Source organism: Ranitomeya imitator, chromosome 10 (genome assembly GCF_032444005.1).
Source record: "Ranitomeya imitator isolate aRanImi1 chromosome 10, aRanImi1.pri, whole genome shotgun sequence".
In the NCBI taxonomy this organism is placed as follows: Eukaryota; Metazoa; Chordata; class Amphibia; order Anura; family Dendrobatidae; genus Ranitomeya; species Ranitomeya imitator.
In genome coordinates, this window is record NC_091291.1 from 8,580,835 (window position 1) to 8,600,420 (window position 19,586).

The window sequence follows — 19,586 nt, forward strand, 5'->3', positions numbered from 1 at the left end:
TAAACATGCATTGGCATGCGTTTTTGCATGCATTTGCAGTTGCGGACAAGATGCTGCGGACTCAACCGCAAATGTGAAACTAGCCTAAGTAAGTCGTTCGTAAGTCTGGTCAGGGCAGTCTCAGTGGAATGGTGGGGATGGAATCCAAATTGTAGAAGAGAGAGTTAGATGCAAAGCGAGGGGAAAGTTCAGCATGGACGTGCTGATCAAGGAGTTTGGAAGCAAATGGGAGCAAAGATATGGAGCGGTAGCTGGACATAGCGCTCGGGTCAAGGCTAGGCTTTTTGAGGATAGGTGTGTTTGTGGCATGTTTGAAAGCAGAAGTGAAGGTCCCAGAAGTTAGTGATCACTTGAAGAGATGGGTTAGGGATGGGATAAGTGTAGTGGTGAGGTTGGGGAGTAGGTGGGATGGGATGGGGTCCAGTGCACAGGTGCTGAAATGTGATTTTTATTACCTAAATGTCTCTAAATTAGGAACAGGTCACTATAGCCGGCAGTCTCTAAGGCCATTATTTGTCTGGGCATTGGCATGGAAAAACATCAGGACCACACAATCATTATCTCAGTGTGTCAAAGAATTAAAGAGGGAGCCCCTATACTCTGTTAACCATTTAGATGCTGTAGTCGCTATTGACAGCAGCATCTAAGGGGTTAAAAAGCCATGGTTGGTGCCAACACTAATGAAGACTGATACAGCAAGGTGTCAGCTATAGTGTACAGTGAACAGCTGATGCATTTTCACCCGGCAGGGGATGCCATTGTCTGATATGTTAGGTCAGTAAAAAGACGTATTGGTGGTCACTAAGGGGTTTAAGGAAGAACTCAGTGAGTAATCAAAAAACTAAATTATATTTTACATTAAAAAAAACAATTAACTTGAAGTAATGACTGTAAGATAAAATAGATGGACATTGAAACATTTGCCATTTTTCTTGTTTTAACCTTTACAAGGTGAATTACCAGGAATTCCAGGAATACCAGGGATACCAGGAATACCAGAGATACCAGGAATACCAGGGATACCAGGAATACCAGGAAGGCCAGGAACACCAGGAATACCAGGGATACCAGGAATACCAGGGATACCAGAGATACCAGGAATACCAGGAATACCAGGAATACCAGGAATACCAGGGATACCAGAGGTACCAGGAATACCAGGAATACCAGGAATACCAGGGATACCAGGAATACCAGAGATACCTGGAATACCAGGAATACCAGAGGTACCAGGAATACCAGGGATACCAGGAATACCAGAGGTCCCAGGAATACCAGGAATACCAGAGATACCAGGAATACCAAGAATACCAGGAATACCAGGAATACCAGGAAAACCAGGAATACCAGGGATACCAGGAATACCAGAGGTACCAGGAATACCAGAAATACCAGAGATACCTGGAATACCAGAGATACCAGGAATACCAGGGATACCAGGAATACCAGAGGTACCAGGAATACCAGGGATACCAGAGATACCAGGAATACCAGGAATACCAGGGATACCAGGAATACCAGAGGTACCAGGAATACCAGGGATACCTGGAATACCAGAGATACCTGGAATACCAGGGATACCAGGAATACCAGGAATACCAGAGGTACCAGGAATACCAGGAATACCAGAGATACCTGGAATACCAGGGATACCAGGGATACCAGGAATACCAGGGATACCAGGGATACCAGGAATACCAGGAAGACCAGGGATACCAGGGATACCTGGAAGACCAGGAATACCAGGGATACCAGGAATACCAGGAATTCCTGGGATACCAGGAATACCAGAGGTACCAGGGATACCAGGGATACCAGGACTACCAGAAGTACCAGGAATACCAGAGATACCAGGAATACCAGAGATACCAGGAATACCAGAGACACCAGGAACAATTAAGGAAGAACTGAGTGAGTGTTCTGTGAGCAAAAATATCTATTACATTTTAAAAACAAAACATTTACTTGAAGTAATGACTATAAATTAAATTGGAGGGATATTAATAAACTTGCTAATGTTCTTGAACTATAGAGTTCAAGTTCTCTTTTTCTTTGAAGAGGCAATTTGCATATTAAATTTCCCAGAGGGGCATTGCACGGCAAATAAGCCTCCTTACCTTGACAAGCCAGAGCTGGTATGTCACTCTCCACACGGATAAACCTTACCCCTTAGATCTCAGTCCAGAGCCAACTACCATCTTGTGCACCCCATTGGCAGACTAAGACATCATCCCATAGGCAGACCCTGTAGTATAAGAGAGGACCCAAAAGGTAGACTCTGTAGTATAAGACACCACCCCATAGGCAGACTCTGTTGTAGAAGACAGCACCCCATAGGCAGACCCTGCAGTATAAGACAGCACCCCATAGGCAGACCCTCTATTATAAGGCAGCCCCCATAGGAAGACCCTGTAGTATAAGACAGCACCCCATAGGCAGACTCTGTAGTATAAGGCAGCACCCCCCACAGGCAGCCTCTGTAGAATAAAGCAGCACCCCCAGCACAGGCAGACTATGTAGTACAAGGCAGCACCCCTCCATAGGCAGACTCTGTAGTTTAAGGCAGCACCTCCCTACATGCAAATTGTAGCATTGGGCAGCAACCCCCACAGGCAGACTCTATAGTATAAAGCAGCACCCTCCTACAGGTAGACTCTGCAGTATAAGAGAGCACCCTCACAGAGGCAGACTCTGTAATATACGGTGGCAGCACTTCCCCACAGGCAGAATCTGTAGTATAATACAGCAGATCCCCACAGGAAAATTGTGGTATTAGGCAGCACCCCCACAGGCAAATTGTAGCATTAGGCAGCACCCCACAGGCAGACTCTGTAGTATAAGGCAGCAGCACCCCACCACAGGTAGACTCTGTAGTATAAGGCAGCACCCCCCACAGGCAGACACTGTAGTACAAGGCAGCACCCCCACAGGCAAACTCTGTAGTATAAGGCAGCACCCCCCACAGACAGACCCTGTAGTATAAGGCAGACCCTAACACAGGCAGACTCTGTAATATAAGGCAGCACCCCCCAGAGTCAGACTGTGTAGTATAAAACGGCAGACTCCATAGTATAAGGCATACTCTGTAGTATAAGGCAGCACCCCCCCCACACAGGCAGACTGTGTAGTATAAGGCAGCACTCTCACAGGCAGACTCTGTAGTAAAAGGCAGCATCCCCACAGGCAGACTCTGTGGTATAAGGCAGCACACCCACAGGCAAACTCTGAAGTATAAAGCAGCACACCCCCCACAGGTAGACTCTGTAGAATAAGGCAGCACCCCCACAGCAGACTCTGTAGTATGAGGCGGCAGCACTCCCCCAACATGTAGACTCTGTAGTATAAGGCAGCACACCCCCTACACAGCCAGACTGTGTAGTTTAAGGCAGTACCCCCCTAAAGGCACACTCTGTAGTATAAAACAGCTCCCCACCACAGGTAGACTCTGTAGTGTAAGGCGGCACCCCCATAGGTAGACTCTGTAGTATAAGGTGGCAGCACCCCCACACAGGAAGACTCTGTCGTATAAGGCAGCACACCCAACAGACAGACTCTGCAGTATAAGGCAGCACCCCCACAGACAAACTCTGTAGTATAAGGCAGCACACCCCCCACAGGTAGACTCTGTAGAATAAGGCAACACCCCCCACAGCAGACTCTGTAATATGAGGCGGCAGCACTCCCCCAACATGTAGACTCTGTAGTATAAGGCAGCACCCCCCCACAGGCAGACTGTGTAGTTTAAGGCAGCACCCCCCAAATGCACACTCTGTAGTATAAAGAAGCTCCCCCCACAGGTAGACTCTGTAGTATTAGGCAGCACCCCCCACAGGCAGACTCTGTAGTATAAAGTGGCAGCACACCCCACAAGCAGACTCTGTAGTATAAGGCAGCATCCCCACAGGCAAACTCTGTAGTATAAGGCAGCACACCCCCTACACAGCCAGACTGTGTAGTTTAAGGCAGTACCCCCTAAAGGCACACTCTGTAGTATAAAACAGCTCCCCACCACAGGTAGACTCTGTAGTGTAAGGCGGCACCCCCATAGGTAGACTCTGTAGTATAAGGTGGCAGCACCCCCACACAGGAAGACTCTGGCGTATAAGGCAGCACCCTCAACAGACAGACTCTGCAGTATAAGGCAGCACCCCCACAGGCAAACTCTGTAGTATAAGGCAGCACACCCCCCACAGGTAGACACTGTAGAATAAGGCAGCACCCCCCACAGTAGACTCTGTAGTATGAGGCGGCAGCACTCCCCCTACAGGCAGACTCTGTAGTATAAGGCAGCACCTCCCCACAGGCAGACTGTAGTACAAGGCAGCACCTCCTCACAGGGAAACTCTGTAGTGTTAGGCAGCACCCCCCACAGGCAGACTCAGTAGTATAAAGCAGCACTCCCACAGGTAGACTCTGTTGTACAAGGCAGCACCCCCCACAGGCAGACTCTGTAGTATAAGGCGGCAGTACCCCGCAACAGGCAGACTCTATAGTATAAGGCAGCACCCTCCCAAAGGAAAACTCTGTAGTATAAGGCAGCACACCCCCTACAGGCAGCCTCTGTAGAATAAAGCAGCACCCCCTGCACAGGCAAACTCTGTAGTATAAGGCAGCACCCCCCCACAAGCACACTCTGTAGTATAAGGCAGCACCTCCCCACAGGCAGACTGTAGTACAAGGCAGCACCTCCTCACAGGGAAACTCTGTAGTGTTAGGCAGCACCCCCCACAGGCAGACTCAGTAGTATAAAGCAGCACTCCCACAGGTAGACTCTGTTGTACAAGGCAGCACCCCCCACAGGCAGACTCTGTAGTATAAGGCGGCAGTACCCCGCAACAGGCAGACTCTATAGTATAAGGCAGCACCCTCCCAAAGGAAAACTCTGTAGTATAAGGCAGCACACCCCCTACAGGCAGCCTCTGTAGAATAAAGCAGCACCCCCTGCACAGGCAAACTCTGTAGTATAAGGCAGCACCCCCCACAAGCACACTCTGTAGTATAAGGCAGCACCTCCCCACAGGCAAACTCTGTAGTATTAGGCGGCATCCCCCACATGCAGACTCTATAGTATAAGGCAGCAACCCCCACAGGCACACTCTGAAGTATAAGGCAGCACCCCCCCCACACAGGCAGACTGTGCAGTTTAAGGCATCACCCCACCACAGGCAGACTCTGTAGTATAAAGCAGCACTCCCCCACAGGCAGACTCTGTAGAATGATGTAGCACCCCCCACACAGGCAGACTCTGTAGTAAAAGGCAGCATCCCCACAGGCAGACTCTGTAGTATAAGGCAGCTCCCCCAATAGGCAAACTTTGTAGTATAAGGCAGCACCCCCCCAGGCAGACGCTGTAGTATAGGACAGCACCCCCACACAGGCAGACTCTGTAGTATAAAGCAGCACCCCCTAACGCAGGCAGACTCTATAGTATAGGGCAGCACCCCACACTGGCAGCCTCTGTAGAATAAATCAGCACCTCCCACACAGGCAGACTCTGTAGTATATGTCAGCACCTTACCACAGCCAGACTCTGTAGTAAAAGGCAGCACCTCCCCACAGGCAAACTCTGTAGTAGTAGGCAACATCCCCCACAGGCAGACTCTGTAGTATAAGGCAGCACCTCCCCACAGGCAAACTCTGTAGTATTGGGCAGCACCCCCCACAGGCAGACTTTGTAGTATAAGGCAGCACCTCCCCACAGTCAAACTCCTGTAGTATTAGGCAGTAGCCCCCCACAGGCAGACTCTGTAGTATAAAGCAGCACCCCCCACAGATAGACTCTGTAGTATAAGGCAGCATCCCCCCACAGGTATGCTCTGTAGTATAAGGCAGCACCCCCCACAGGCACACTCTGTAGTATAAGGCAGCACCCCCACAGGCACACTCTGTAGTATAAGGCAGCACACTCCCCACACAGGCAGACTGTGTAGTTTAAGGCAGCGTCCCCCCACAGGCAGTCTCTGTAGTATAAGGCAGCACCCCCAAAGGCACAGTCTATTATAAGGCAGCACACCCTCCACACAGGGAGACCCTGTAGTATAAGACAGCACCCGATTGGCAGACTATGTAGTATAAGACAGCACCTCATTGTCAAACCCTGTAGTATAAAGCAACACCCCATAGTTAGACCCTGTAGTATAAGGCAGACCCTGACACAGGCAGACTCTGTAGCATAAGGCAGCACCCCCCAGAGGCAGACTGTGTAGTATAAGGCAGCACCCCCACAGGCAGACACTGTATTATAAGGCGGCAGCACCCCCCACAGGCAGACTCTTTAGTATAAGGCAAAACACCCCCCGCACAGGCAGACTCTGAAGTAAAAGGCAGCACCCCCACAGGCAAACTCTGTAGTATAAGGCAGCACACACCCCACAGGCAGACTCTGTAGAATTAGGCAGCACCCCCCACAGGCAGACTCTGTAGTATAAGGTGGCAGCACTCCCCCCACAGGCAGACTCTGTAGTATAAGGCAGCACCCCCACACAGGCAGACTCTGTAGTGTAAGGCAGCACCCCTCCACCAGCACCCTCTGTAAAATAAAGCAGCACCCCCTGCACAGGCAGACTCTGTAGTATAAGGCAGCACCTCCCCACAGGCACACTCTGTAGTATAAGGCAGCACCCTCAAACAGGCAGACTTTGTAGTATAAGGCAGCACCCCCCACAGGCAGACTCTGTGACTCTGTAGTATAAAGCAGCACCCCCCACAGGCACAGTCTGTAGTATAAGGCAGCACACACCCCCACACAGGCAAACTCTTTAGCATAAGGCAGCCCCCCACAGGCAGACTCTGTAGTATAAGGCAGCCCCATAAATAAAAACAATAAATAAATTCTCACCTCTCTTCTTGCTGGTTCCTGCGCTGCTCCCTGCTCCCGCTCACCTCCGGATGGCGAGCGCCAGGCAGTGACGTAATTGTGCCCGCTGTCAGTGTCGACGTCGGTGACAGGGGGATAATGGGAGAAAGAGTATAGCGCTCCTTCTCCCATCAATACGATCAGCTGTATCGGCTAGATGCCGATACAGCTGATCCTGCGATGACAGGCGGGGGGGGGGGGGGGCCACTGCTGAAACCCTCTCCGCCTGCTCAGGGGCCCATAGCGGCAGAGCAGGGAGATCGATTCTCCCTGCTCTTCCGCAGAATGTTGCTGTATAGACGCACTGTTCATTCCCAAACAGTTACAGTAGTGTAGCTCCAGGTGGGCCCTTTCTCAGCATCGGGCCCACCCGGAGCTACAATAGTCATCCCCGATCAAAACAAAAAGTCCTTAAATATACAATGAATCCATCTAAAGGGCAACACTTCCTAAACTAATATACCACCTTATTTTTTGTATTTCCCATCAAATATGGGTACAAAAAATGAAACGAAGTGACTACAAAGCAAAAAAAAATTTTTTTATTAAAAACTATAAGTTAAAATAGATGGACATTAAAACATTTGCCATTTATCTTGTTTTAATCCTTACAAGGTGAATTACCAGGAATACCAGGGATACCAGGAATACCAGAGATACCAGAGATACCAGGAATACCAGAGATACCAGAAATACCAGGAATACCAGGAATACCAGGAAGACCAGGGATACCAGGGATACCAGGAATACCAGGAAGACCAGGGATACCAGGAATACCAGGAAGACCAGGAATACCAGGGATACCAGGAATACCAGGAATACCTGGAATTCCAGGGATACCAGGGATACCAGGAAGACCAGGAATACCAGGGATACCAGGAATACCAGGAATACCAGGGATACCAGGAATACCAGGAAGACCAGGGATACCAGGAATACCAGGGATACCAGGAAGACCAGGAATACCAGGGATACCAGGAATACCAGGAATACCAGGGATACCAGGAATACCAGGAAGACCAGGAATACCAGGAATACCAGGGATACCAGGGATACCAGGAATACCAGGGATACCAGGAAGACCAGGAATACCAGGGATACCAGGAATACCAGGAATACCAGGGATACCAGGAATACCAGGGATACCAGGAAGACCAGGAATACCAGGGATACCAGGAATACCAGGAATACCAGGGATACCAGGAATACCAGGGATACCAGGAATACCAGGAATACCAGGGATACCAGGAATACCAGGGATACCAGGAAGACCAGGAATACCAGGGATACCAGGGATACCAGGAATACCAGGGATACCAGGAAGACCAGGAATACCAGGGATACCAGGGATACCAGGAATACCAGGAATACCAGGGATACCAGGAATACCAGGGATACCAGGGATACCAGGGATACCAGGAAGACCAGGAATACCAGGGATACCAGGAATACCAGGAAGACCAGGAATACCAGGAAGACCAGGAATACCAGGGATACCAGGAATACCAGGGATACCAGGGATACCAGGGATACCAGGAAGACCAGGGATACCAGGAATACCAGGAAGACCAGGAATACCAGGAATACCAGGAATACCAGAGATACCAGGAATACCAGGAATACCAGGGATACCAGGAATACCAGGAATACCAGAGATACCAGGAATACCAGAGACCCCAGGGCCAATTAAGGAAGAACTGAGTGAGTGTTCTGTGAGCAAAAATAGCTATTACATTTTAAAAACAAAACATTTACTTGAAGTAATGACTGTAAATTTAAATGAAGGGATATTGATAAAATTGCTAATGTTCTTGTATTAATCCATATAGATAAATTACTAGGAATATGTGAAGCACCGGGGATAGCTAAGTCAATTAACCCCTTAGTGACTGGACCTCATTTTTCAAATCTGACCACTGTTACTTTATGTGGAAATGACTGCAACGCTTCAACAGATCTAATTGATTATGAGACAGTTTTTCCGTGACACATTGCAGTTTATGTTAATAATAAATTTATATTGATATTTTCTGTGTTTATTTATAAAAATAGAAATTTGTCAAAAAATCCCCAAATTAGCAATTTTCAAACTTTAAATGATTATTCCTTTAATCCAGACAGTCACACCACATAAAATAGTCATTAAATAACATTTCCCTCTTGTCTGTTCTACATCAGCACCATTTTTAAAATATCCTTTTATTTTGATAAGAATTTAGGAGGTTTAAAACTGTAGCAGTAATTTTTCATTTTTTTTAAGGACATTTACAAAACTTACTTTTTTAGGGACCTATAGTATTAAGTTCTGATGTGACTTTGGTGGACCTCTATTTCGTAAAATCCCCAAATGTGAGACCATTTTAAAAACAGCACCTTCAACGTATTCAAAACTGCTGTCAGGAATCAATACAAAATGGCAGGACAGGAAGGATAAAGCCCCTATACTCTGTTAACCACTTAGATGCTGTAGTCACTATTGACAGCAGCTTCTAAGGCGTTAAAAAGCCATGGTTGGTGCCAACACTAATGAAGACTGATACAGCAAGGTGTCAGCTATAGTGTACAGTCAACAACTGATGCATTTTCACCCGGCAGGGGATGCCATTCTCTGATATGTGAGGTCAGTAAAAAGACGTATTGGTGGTCACTAAAGGTACCGTCACACTAGACGATATCGCTAGCGATCCGTGACGTTGCAGCGTCCTCGCTAGCGATATCGTCCAGTGTGACAGGCAGCAGCGATCAGGCCCCTGCTGTGCTGTCGCTGGTCGGGGAAGAAAGTCCAGAACTTTATTTGGTCGCTGGACTCCCCGCAGACATCGCTGAATCGGCGTGTGTGACACTGATCCAGCGATGTCTTCACTGGTAACCAGGGTAAACATCGGGTAACTAAGCGCAGGGCCGCGCTTAGTAACCCGATGTTTACCCTGGTTACCATCCTAAAAGTAAAAAAAAACAAACACTACATACTTACCTACAGCTGTCTGTCCTCCAGCGCTGTGCTCTGCACTCCTCCTGTACTGGCTGTGAGCGTCGGTCAGCCGGAAAGCAGAGCGGTGATGTCACCGCTCTGCTTTCCGGCCGCTGTGCTCACAGCCAGTACAGGAGCAGTGCAGAGCACTGTAGGTAAGTATGTAGTGTTTGTTTTTTTTTACTTTTAGGATGGTAACCAGGATAAACATCGGGTTACTAAGCGCGGCCCTGCGCTTAGTTACCCGATGTTTACCCTGGTTACCAGCATCGTTGGTCGCTGGAGAGCTGTCTGTGTGACAGCTCTCCAGCGACCAAACAGCGACGCTGCAGCGATCCGGATCGTTGTCGGTATCGCTGCAGCGTCGCTAAGTGTGACGGTACCTTAAGGGGTTTAAGGAAGAACTGAGTGAGTAATCAAAAAACAAAAATATATTTGACACAAAAAACAGTTAACTTTAAGTAATGACTATAAGTTAAAATAGATGGACATTGAAACATTTGCCATTTATCTTGTTTTAATCCTTACAAGGTGAATTACCTGGGATACCAGAAATACCAGGGATACCGGGAATACCAGAGATACCAGGAATACCAGGGATACCAGAGACACCAGGAATACCAGGGATACCAGGAATACCAGGAATACCAGAGATACCAGGAATACCAGGGATACCAGGAATACCAGTAATACCAGGAATACCAGAGATACCAGGAATACCAGGAATACCAGAGACACCAGGAATACCAGGAATACCAGGAATACCAGAGATACCAGGAATACCAGGATTACCAGAGACACCAGGAATACCAGAGATACCAGGAATACCAGAGACACCAGGAATACCAGAGATACCAGGAATACCAGAGATACCAGGAAGACCAGGAATACCAGAGATACCTGGAATACCAGAGACACCAGGAATACCAGGAATACCAGAGATACCAGGAATACCAGGAATACCAGAAATACCAGGAATACCAGGAATACCAGAGACACCAGGAATACCAGGAATACCAGAGATACCAGGAATACCAGAGATACCAGGAATACCAGAAATACCAGGAATACCAGGAATACCAGGAATACCAGAGATACCAGGGATACCAGGAATACCAGGGATACCAGGGATACCAGGAACACCAGGAATACCAGAGATACCAGGAATACCAGGGATACCAGAGATACCAGGAATACCAGAGATACCAGGAATACCAGAGATACCAGGGATACCAGAGATACCAGGAATACCAGAAATACCAGGAATACCAGGAATACCAGAGATACCAGGAATACCAGGAATACCAGAGATACCAGGGATACCAGGAATACCAGGAAGGCCAGAGATACCAGGAATACCAGAGATACCAGGAATACCAGAGATACCAGGAATACCAGAGATACCAGGAATACCAGAGATACCTGGAATACCAGAGATACCAGGGATACCAGAGACACCAGGAATACCAGGAATACCAGGGATACCAGGAATACCAGAGGTACCAGGAATACCAGGAATACCAGGGATACCAGGATTACCAGGAATACCAGGGATACCAGGAATACCAGGGATACCAGGAAGACCAGGAATACCAGGAATACCAGGAAGACCAGGAATACCAGGGATACCAGGAATACCAGGAAGACCATGGATACCAGGAATACCAGGAATACCAGGGATACCAGGAATACCGGGAATACCAGGAATACCAGGGATACCAGGAAGACCAGGGATACCAGGAATACCAGGAATACCAGGGATACCAGGAATACCAGGAAGACCAGGAATACCAGGGATACCAGGAATACCAGGGATACCAGGAATACCAGGAAGACCAGGGATACCAGGAATACCAGGAAGACCAGGAATACCAGGGATACCAGGAATACCAGGAAGACCATGGATACCAGGAATACCAGGAATACCAGGGATACCAGGAATACCAGGAATACCAGGGATACCAGGAAGACCAGGGATACCAGGAATACCAGGAATACCAGGGATACCAGGAATACCAGGAAGACCAGGAATACCAGGGATACCAGGAATACCAGGGATACCAGGAATACCAGGAAGACCAGGGATACCAGGAATACCAGGGATTCCAGGAATACCAGGGATACCAGGAATACCAGGAATACCAGGGATACCAGGAAGACCAGGAATACCAGGAATACCAGGAAAACCAGGGATACCAGGAAGACCAGGAATACCAGGGATACCAGGAATTCCAGGAATACCAGGGATACCAGGAAGACCAGGAATACCAGGGATACCAGGAATACCAGGAATACCAGGGATACCAGGGATACCAGGAAGACCAGGAATACCAGGGATACCAGGAATTCCAGGAATACCAGGGATACCAGGAATACCAGGAATACCAGGAATACCAGGAATACCAGAGACCCCAGGGCCAATTAAGGAAGAACTGAGTGAGTGTTCCGTGAACAAAAATATCTATTACATTTTAAAAACAAAACATTTACTTGAAGTAATGACTATAAATTAAAATGGAGGGATATTGATAAAATTGCTAATGTTCTTTTATTAATCCATATAGATAAATTACTAGGAATATCTGAAGTATCGGGGATATGCTAAGAGAATTAACCCCTTAGTGACTGGACCTCATTTTTCAAATCTGACCACTGTCACTTTATGTGGAAATGACTGCAACGCTTCAACAGATCTAATTGATTATGAGACAGTTTTTCCGTGACACATTGTAGTTTATGTTAATAGTAAATCTATATATTGATATTTTCTGTGTTTATTTATAAAAATATCAGAAATTTGTAAAAAAAAATCCCCAAATTAGCAATTTTCAAACTTTAAATGATTATTCCTTTAATCCAGACAGTCACACCACATAAAATAGTCATTAAATAACATTTTCCTCATGTCTGCTTTACTTCAGCACCAGGGCCGGACTTAAGAGGTGGGCGGCCCGGGGCCCATTTTGGAGGGAGGCCCATTTTTCAAGGTGTTGCAACATGTAATGTAAAAACACAAAATGAAAGGAACGCAAGATTATTTACAGAAATCATTGACGCAGAGTAATTCAGGTTAAATAATTCATTTTTTACAATCCGGGCACTTTCCTTGATTTTCGTGCTGCAAAATCTTTAATGATGTCACTAAAGTCCAATTCACGCAGTCGATCTGACTCGATGCTCATGATAGCCAAATTTACAAGTCGTTCCTGCTTCGAGGATTTCCTTAATCAATTTTCAACTAATTTGAGTTTTGGGAAGGAACGCTCACCACTGCAGTTTGTTACCATCAAAATCAGATATATCCTTAGAGCTATCTGGGAAAGTGTCCTGCACACCTTCTCCATGATCAGCTTGTACATGGAAAGTTCAGTGCTGATATCTTTTGGCTCCTCGTCTGTGAATAAATTGGCAAATGTTACAAACTGACACAGTTCATCGATAATTGTAATGTCCAAGTCATCTGAATAAAACCTGACGAGTTGCTCTTCTGTGGACTAAAGCTCGTCTGATGACAGTTCTTTCAGATGGCTAAAAAAGCTACATTTGCTTGATATATCTTTATATGCTTGAAGACGTTGGTCAAGAGCAGCGATAAACTGACCAATGATCGGCAAGAAAGTTTCTGTTCTGTATTTTTCAGAAGGGCTGAGTTGTACGTCTTCCGTATGGCCATAATCCAATGGATTGAGACAACGTTTCGGCGCCTGTGTCGAGTTATCGTCTGAACATACTCAGATGAACCCGACAGCTCTTCGCCTTGCTTCTCGTAAATTTTGAAGGAGTCACGCTTTGATGCGACATAGTTTTTGTTGTCTTCGGTCTGGGGAGACCGATTTTGAACTTTGGTATTTTTTGGGGTGTTCAAGATGCGATTCTGAAACTTGTGGTTGATTGACTTAAATGAGGATGGGTCGGTCGGCCACTGGTTTCAGAGCCGCATCTTGAATATTTTAAAGAATATTGAAGTTCAAGGTCGGTCGTTTTTGACCGAAGACAACAGCAGGGTTAAGCTCGTCATTAAAGCCACAGCAGTGCTTAGATCGAGTTTTGCGTGTTGTAGATTTTTACTAGTAGCATCTGTTCTTTGTAGGATATCACTCCAGAAGGTGGTGTTAATCCCAATTTCAAGCTGATTGATCTGTCTTAACAGTCCTTCAGCTTCACACCGTACACAGCTTTTTTCTTCAAAGTCATCAGCAATGTGTTTAAGTACATCTTTAATCTGATGATAGTCATGTCTAAGGGCCTTAGTAGCGTCAGCTCTGCAGGACCAACGCGTTGGTGACACGTTTGAGAGTCAATGCTGTTGCTGAGTCAATATTTTTCAAAGCCTCGGTCAGGAGCTGATGCCGATGCGTTGAAACTGAAGAAGAAGAAGAACAGCTATTCAAGGAAGTCAAAAAAATGTACAGCACTCGAGCAGCTTCCTACAGCATTTTTAGCCACCAGATTTAAAGAGTGTGCCGTACAAGGAATCCAGGATGCAAGATTGTTCTTCTCCCTCACTTTGACTTGCGGGCCGTTGTATTTGCCGATCATTGCAGATGCATTGTCATAACTTTGACCTCGGCAATTTCCCAGGTCTAGGTCATGTCTCCTAAAAAAAATTCCAACAAGGCATTGAGCATGTCTTGAGCGCCATGGTCTTTGTTTGCCATGAATGTTACAAAGACGTGTAAATCTGGGCCTGATCAGCACTATTTTTTAAAATATCCTTATATTATATTAAGATTTTAGGAGGCATAAAACTGTAGCGGTAATTTTTCATTTTTTGAAGGAAATTTACAAAACTTACTTTTCTAGGGACCTATTAAGTTCTGATGTGACTTTGGTGGACCTCTATGTCGTAAAAATCCCCAAATGTGAGACCATTTTAAAAACAGCACGCTTCAACGTATTCAAAACTGCTGTCAGATAGTTTATTAACCATACGGCTGCTTTTCAGGAATTAATACAAAATGGCATGACAGGAAGGAAAAATATTATTTTTATCAGCTAAATGTCGCTAAATTCTGAACAAGTCACTATAGCCAGCAGTCTCTAAGGCCATTATTTGTCCGGGAATTGGCATGGCAAACATCAGGACCACACAATCATTATCTCAGGGTGTCAAAGGGTTAAAGAGGGAGCCCCTATACTCTGTTAACCACTTAGATGCTGTAGTCACTATTGTCAGCAGCATCTAAGGGGTTAAAAACCCATGGTTGGTGCCAACACTAATGAAGACTGATAAAGCAAGATGTCAGCTATAGTGTACAGTCAACAGCTGATGCATTTTCACCCGGCAAGGGATGACATTGTGATATGTGAGGTCATTAAAAAGACGTATTGGTGGTCACTAAGGGGTTTAAGGAAGAACTGAGTGAGTAATCAAAAACAAAAATATATTTTACATAAAAAACAATTAACGTGAAGTAATGACTGTAAGATAAAATAGATGGATATTGAAACATTTGCCATTAATCTTGTTTTAATCCTTACAAGGTGAATTACCCGGAATTCCAGAAACACCAGGAACACCAGGAATACCAGAGATACCAGGAAAACCAGGAATACCAGAGACACCAGGAACACCAGGAATACCAGGGATACCAGGAATACCAGAGATACCAGGAATACCAGAGACACCAGGAATACCAGAGACACCAGGAATGCCAGGAATACCAGGAATACCAGGAATACCAGGGATACCAGGAATACCAGAGGTACCAGGAATACCAGGAATACCAGAGATACCTGGAATACCAGAGATACCAGGGATACCAGGAAGACCGGGAAGACCAGGAAGACCAGGGATACCAGGAATACCAGAGGTACCAGAGATACCAGAGATACCAGCGATACCAGGAATACCAGGAAGACCAGGAAGACCGGGAAGACCAGGAAGACCGGGAAGACCAGGAAGACCAGGAATACCAGGGATACCAGGAATACCAGAGATACCAGGAATACCAGGGATACCAGGAATACCAGAGACACCAGGAACACCAGGAACACCTGGAACGCCAGGAACACCAGAGATACCAGGAATACCAGAGATACCAGGGATACCAGGAATACCAGAGATACCAGGAATTCCAGGAATACCAGAGATACCAGGAATACCAGGAAGGCCAGGAATACCAGGGATACCAGGAATACCAGGGATACCAGGAATACCAGGAAGACCAGGAATACCAGGAATACCAGAGATACCAGGGATACCAGGAATACCAGGAATACCAGGGATACCAGGAATACCAGGAATACCAGAGATACCAGGAATACCAGGAAGGCCAGGAATACCAGGGATACCAGGAATACCAGGGATACCAGGAAGACCAGGAATACCAGGAATACCAGAGATACCAGGGATACCAGGAATACCAGGAATACCAGGGATACCAGGAATACCAGGAATACCAGGGATACCAGGAATACCAGGGATACCAGGAATACCAGAGGTACCAGGAATACCAGAGATACCAGGAATACCAGAGATACCAGGAATACCAGGAATACCAGGGATACCAGGAATACCAGGAATACCAGGAATACCAGAGATACCAGGAATACCAGGAATACCAGGGATACCAGGAATACCAGAGATACCAGGAATACCAGGAATACCAGGGATACCAGGAATACCAGAGATACCAGGAATACCAGAGATACCAGGAATACCAGGGATACCAGGAATACCAGGAATACCAGGGATACCAGGAATACCAGAGATACCAGGAATACCAGAGACACCAGGGCCAATTAAGGAAGAACTGAGTGAGTATTCTGTGAGCAAAAATATCTATTACATTTTAAAAGCAAAACATTTACTTGAAGTAATGACTATAAATTAAATTGGAGGGATATTGATAAAATTGCTAATGTTCTTGTATTAATCCATATAGAAAAATTACGAGGAATATCGGGGATATGCTAAGAGAATTAACCCCTTAATGACTGGACCTCATTTTTCAAATCTGACCACTGTCACTTTATGTGGAAATAACTGCAACGCTTCAACAGATCTAATTGATTATGAGACAGTTTTTCCGTGACACATTGTAGTTTATGTTAATCGTAAATTTATATTGATATTTTCTGTGTTTATTTATAAAAATATCAGAAATTTGACAAAAAAAATCCCCAAATTAGCAATTTTCAAACTTTAAATGATTATTCCTTTAATCCAGACAGTCACACCACATAAAATAGTCATTAAATAACATTTTCCTCATGTCTGCTTTACATCAGCACAATTTTGGAACCAACTTTTTTTTGTTAGGGAGTTGTAAGGGTTGAAAGTTGACCAGCAATTTCTCATTTTTACAACACCATTTTTTTTGGGCGCATGGGAGAGCTCGGAAGCGAAGGAGCGCCATTTGACTTTCAATGCAAAATTGACTGGAATTGAGATGGGACGTCATGTTGCGTTTGGAGAGCCACTGATGTGCCTAAACACTGAAACCCCCCACAAGTGACACCGTTTTGGAAAATAGACCCCCTAAGGAACTTATCTAGATGTGTGGTGAGCACTTTGACCCACCAAGTGCTTCACAGAAGTTTATAATGCAGAGCCGTAAAAATAAAAAATCATATTTTTTCACAAAAATGATATTTTCGCCCCCAATTTTTTATTTTCCCAAGGATAAGATAAGAAATTGGACCCCAAAAGTTGTTGCACAATTTGTCCTGAGTACGCTGATACCCCATATGTGGGGGTAAACCACTGTTTGGGCACATGGGAGAGCTCGGAAGTGAAGGAGCGGCGTTTGACTTTTCAATGCAAAATTGACAGGAATTGAGATGGGACGCCATGTTGCGTTTGGAGAGCCACTGATGTGCCTAAACACTGAAACCCCCAACAAGTGACACCGTTTTGGAAAGAAGACCCCCTAAGGAACTTATTTAGATGTGTGGTGAGCACTTTGACCCACCATGTGCTTCACAGAAGTTTATAATGCAGAGCCGTAAAAATAAAAAATCATATTTTTTCACAAAAATGATATTTTCACCCCCTTTTTTTATTTTCCCAAGGGTAAGAGAAGAAATTGGACCCCAAAAGTTGTTGCACAATTTGTCCTGAGTACGCTGATACCCCATATGTGGGGGTAAACCACTGTTTGGGCGCATGGCAGAGCTCGGAAAGGAAGGAGCGCCATTTGACTTTTCAATGTAAAATCTACTGGAATTGAGATGGAACGCCATGTTGCGTTTAGAGAGCCACGGATCTGCCTAAACATTGAAACCCCCACAAGTGATACCATTTTGGAAAGTAGACCCCCTAAGGAACTCATCTAGATTTGTTGTGAGAGCTTTGAACCCCCAAGTGTTTCACTACAGTTTATAACGCAGAGCCGTGAAAATAAAAAACATTTTTTTCCTAAAAATTATTTTTTAGCCCCTGTTTTGTATTTTTCCAAGGGTAACAGGAGAAATTGGACCCCAAAAGTTGTTTTCCAATTTGTCTTGAGTACGCTGATACCCCATATGTGGGGGGAACCACTGATTGAGCGCATGGCAGAGCTCGGAAGGTAAGGAGGGTCATTTGGAATGCAGAGTTAGATGGATTGGTCTGCAGGCATCACATTGCGTTTGCAGAGCCCCTAATGTACCTAAACAGTAGAAACCCCCCACAAGTGACCCCATATTGGAAACTAAACCCCCAAGGAACTTATCTAGATGTGTTGTGAGAACTTTGAACCCCCAAGTGTTTCACTACAGTTTATAACGCAGAGCCGTGAAAAAAAAAAGAAATTTTTTTCCACAAAAAATATATTTTAGCCCACAGTTTTGTATTTTCCCAAGGGAAACAGGAGACATTGGACACCAAAAGTTGTTGTCCAATGTGTCCTGAGTACGCTGATACCCCATATGTTGGGGTAAACCCCTGTTTGGGCACACGGGAGAGCTCGGAAGGGAAGGAGCACTGTTTTACTTTTTCAATGCAGAATTGGCTGGAATTGAGATTGGACGCCATGCCACGTTTGGAGAGCCCCTGATGTGCCTAAACAGTGGAAACCCCCCAATTATAACTGAAACCCTAATCCAAACGCATCCCTAACCCTAATCCCAACGGTAACCCTAACCACACCCCTAACCTTGAGGCACCCCTAACCCTAATCCCAACCCTATTCCCAACCGTAAATGTAATCCAAACCCTAACCCTAACTTTAGCCCCAACCCTAACCTTAACTTTAGCCCCAACCCTAACTGTAGCCTTAACCCTAGCCCCAACCCTAGCGCTAACCCTAGCACTAACCCTAACCTTGCCCTAACCCTAACCCTAGCCCTAACCCTAGCCCTAACCTTAACCCTAGCCCTAACCCTAGCCCTAACCCTAACCCTAAACCTAGCCCTAACGCTAGCCCTAACCCTAGCCCTATCCATAAAAAATTCCAACAAGGCATTGAACATGTCTTGAGCGCCATGGCCTTTGTTTGCCATGAATGTTACAAAGACGTGTAAATCTGGGCCTGATCAGCACTATTTTTAAAATATCCTTATATTATGTTAAGATTTTAGGAGGTTTAAAACTGTAGCGGTAATTTTTCATTTTTTGAAGGAAATTTACAAAACTTACTTTTTTAGTGACCTATTAAGTTCTGATGTGACTTTGGTGGACCTCTATGCCGTAAATCCTCAAATGTGAGACCATTTTAAAAACAGCACCTTCAACGTATTCAAAACTGCTGTCAGGTAGTTTATTAACCATTCAGTTGCTTTTCAGGAATTAATACAAAATGGCATGACAGGAAGGAAAAATATTATTTTTATCAG

The 19,586-nt window shown here is 45.6% G+C and overlaps 1 protein-coding gene across 12 annotated transcripts in view; it reads left to right on the top strand.

The window, feature by feature from the left end:
* LOC138652282 (uncharacterized) overlaps positions 1-19,586 on the top strand; it is a 119,291-nt gene that overhangs the window by 47,378 nt on the left and 52,327 nt on the right. For all 12 annotated transcript variants that reach the window (XM_069743052.1, XM_069743054.1, XM_069743059.1 and 9 more), the window contains 4 exons: positions 952-1,911; positions 7,472-8,557; positions 10,359-12,263; positions 15,312-16,586. In XM_069743052.1, the coding sequence (XP_069599153.1) occupies positions 952-1,911; positions 7,472-8,557; positions 10,359-12,263; positions 15,312-16,586 (5,226 nt within the window). The remainder of the gene's footprint in view (positions 1-951; positions 1,912-7,471; positions 8,558-10,358; positions 12,264-15,311; positions 16,587-19,586) is intronic.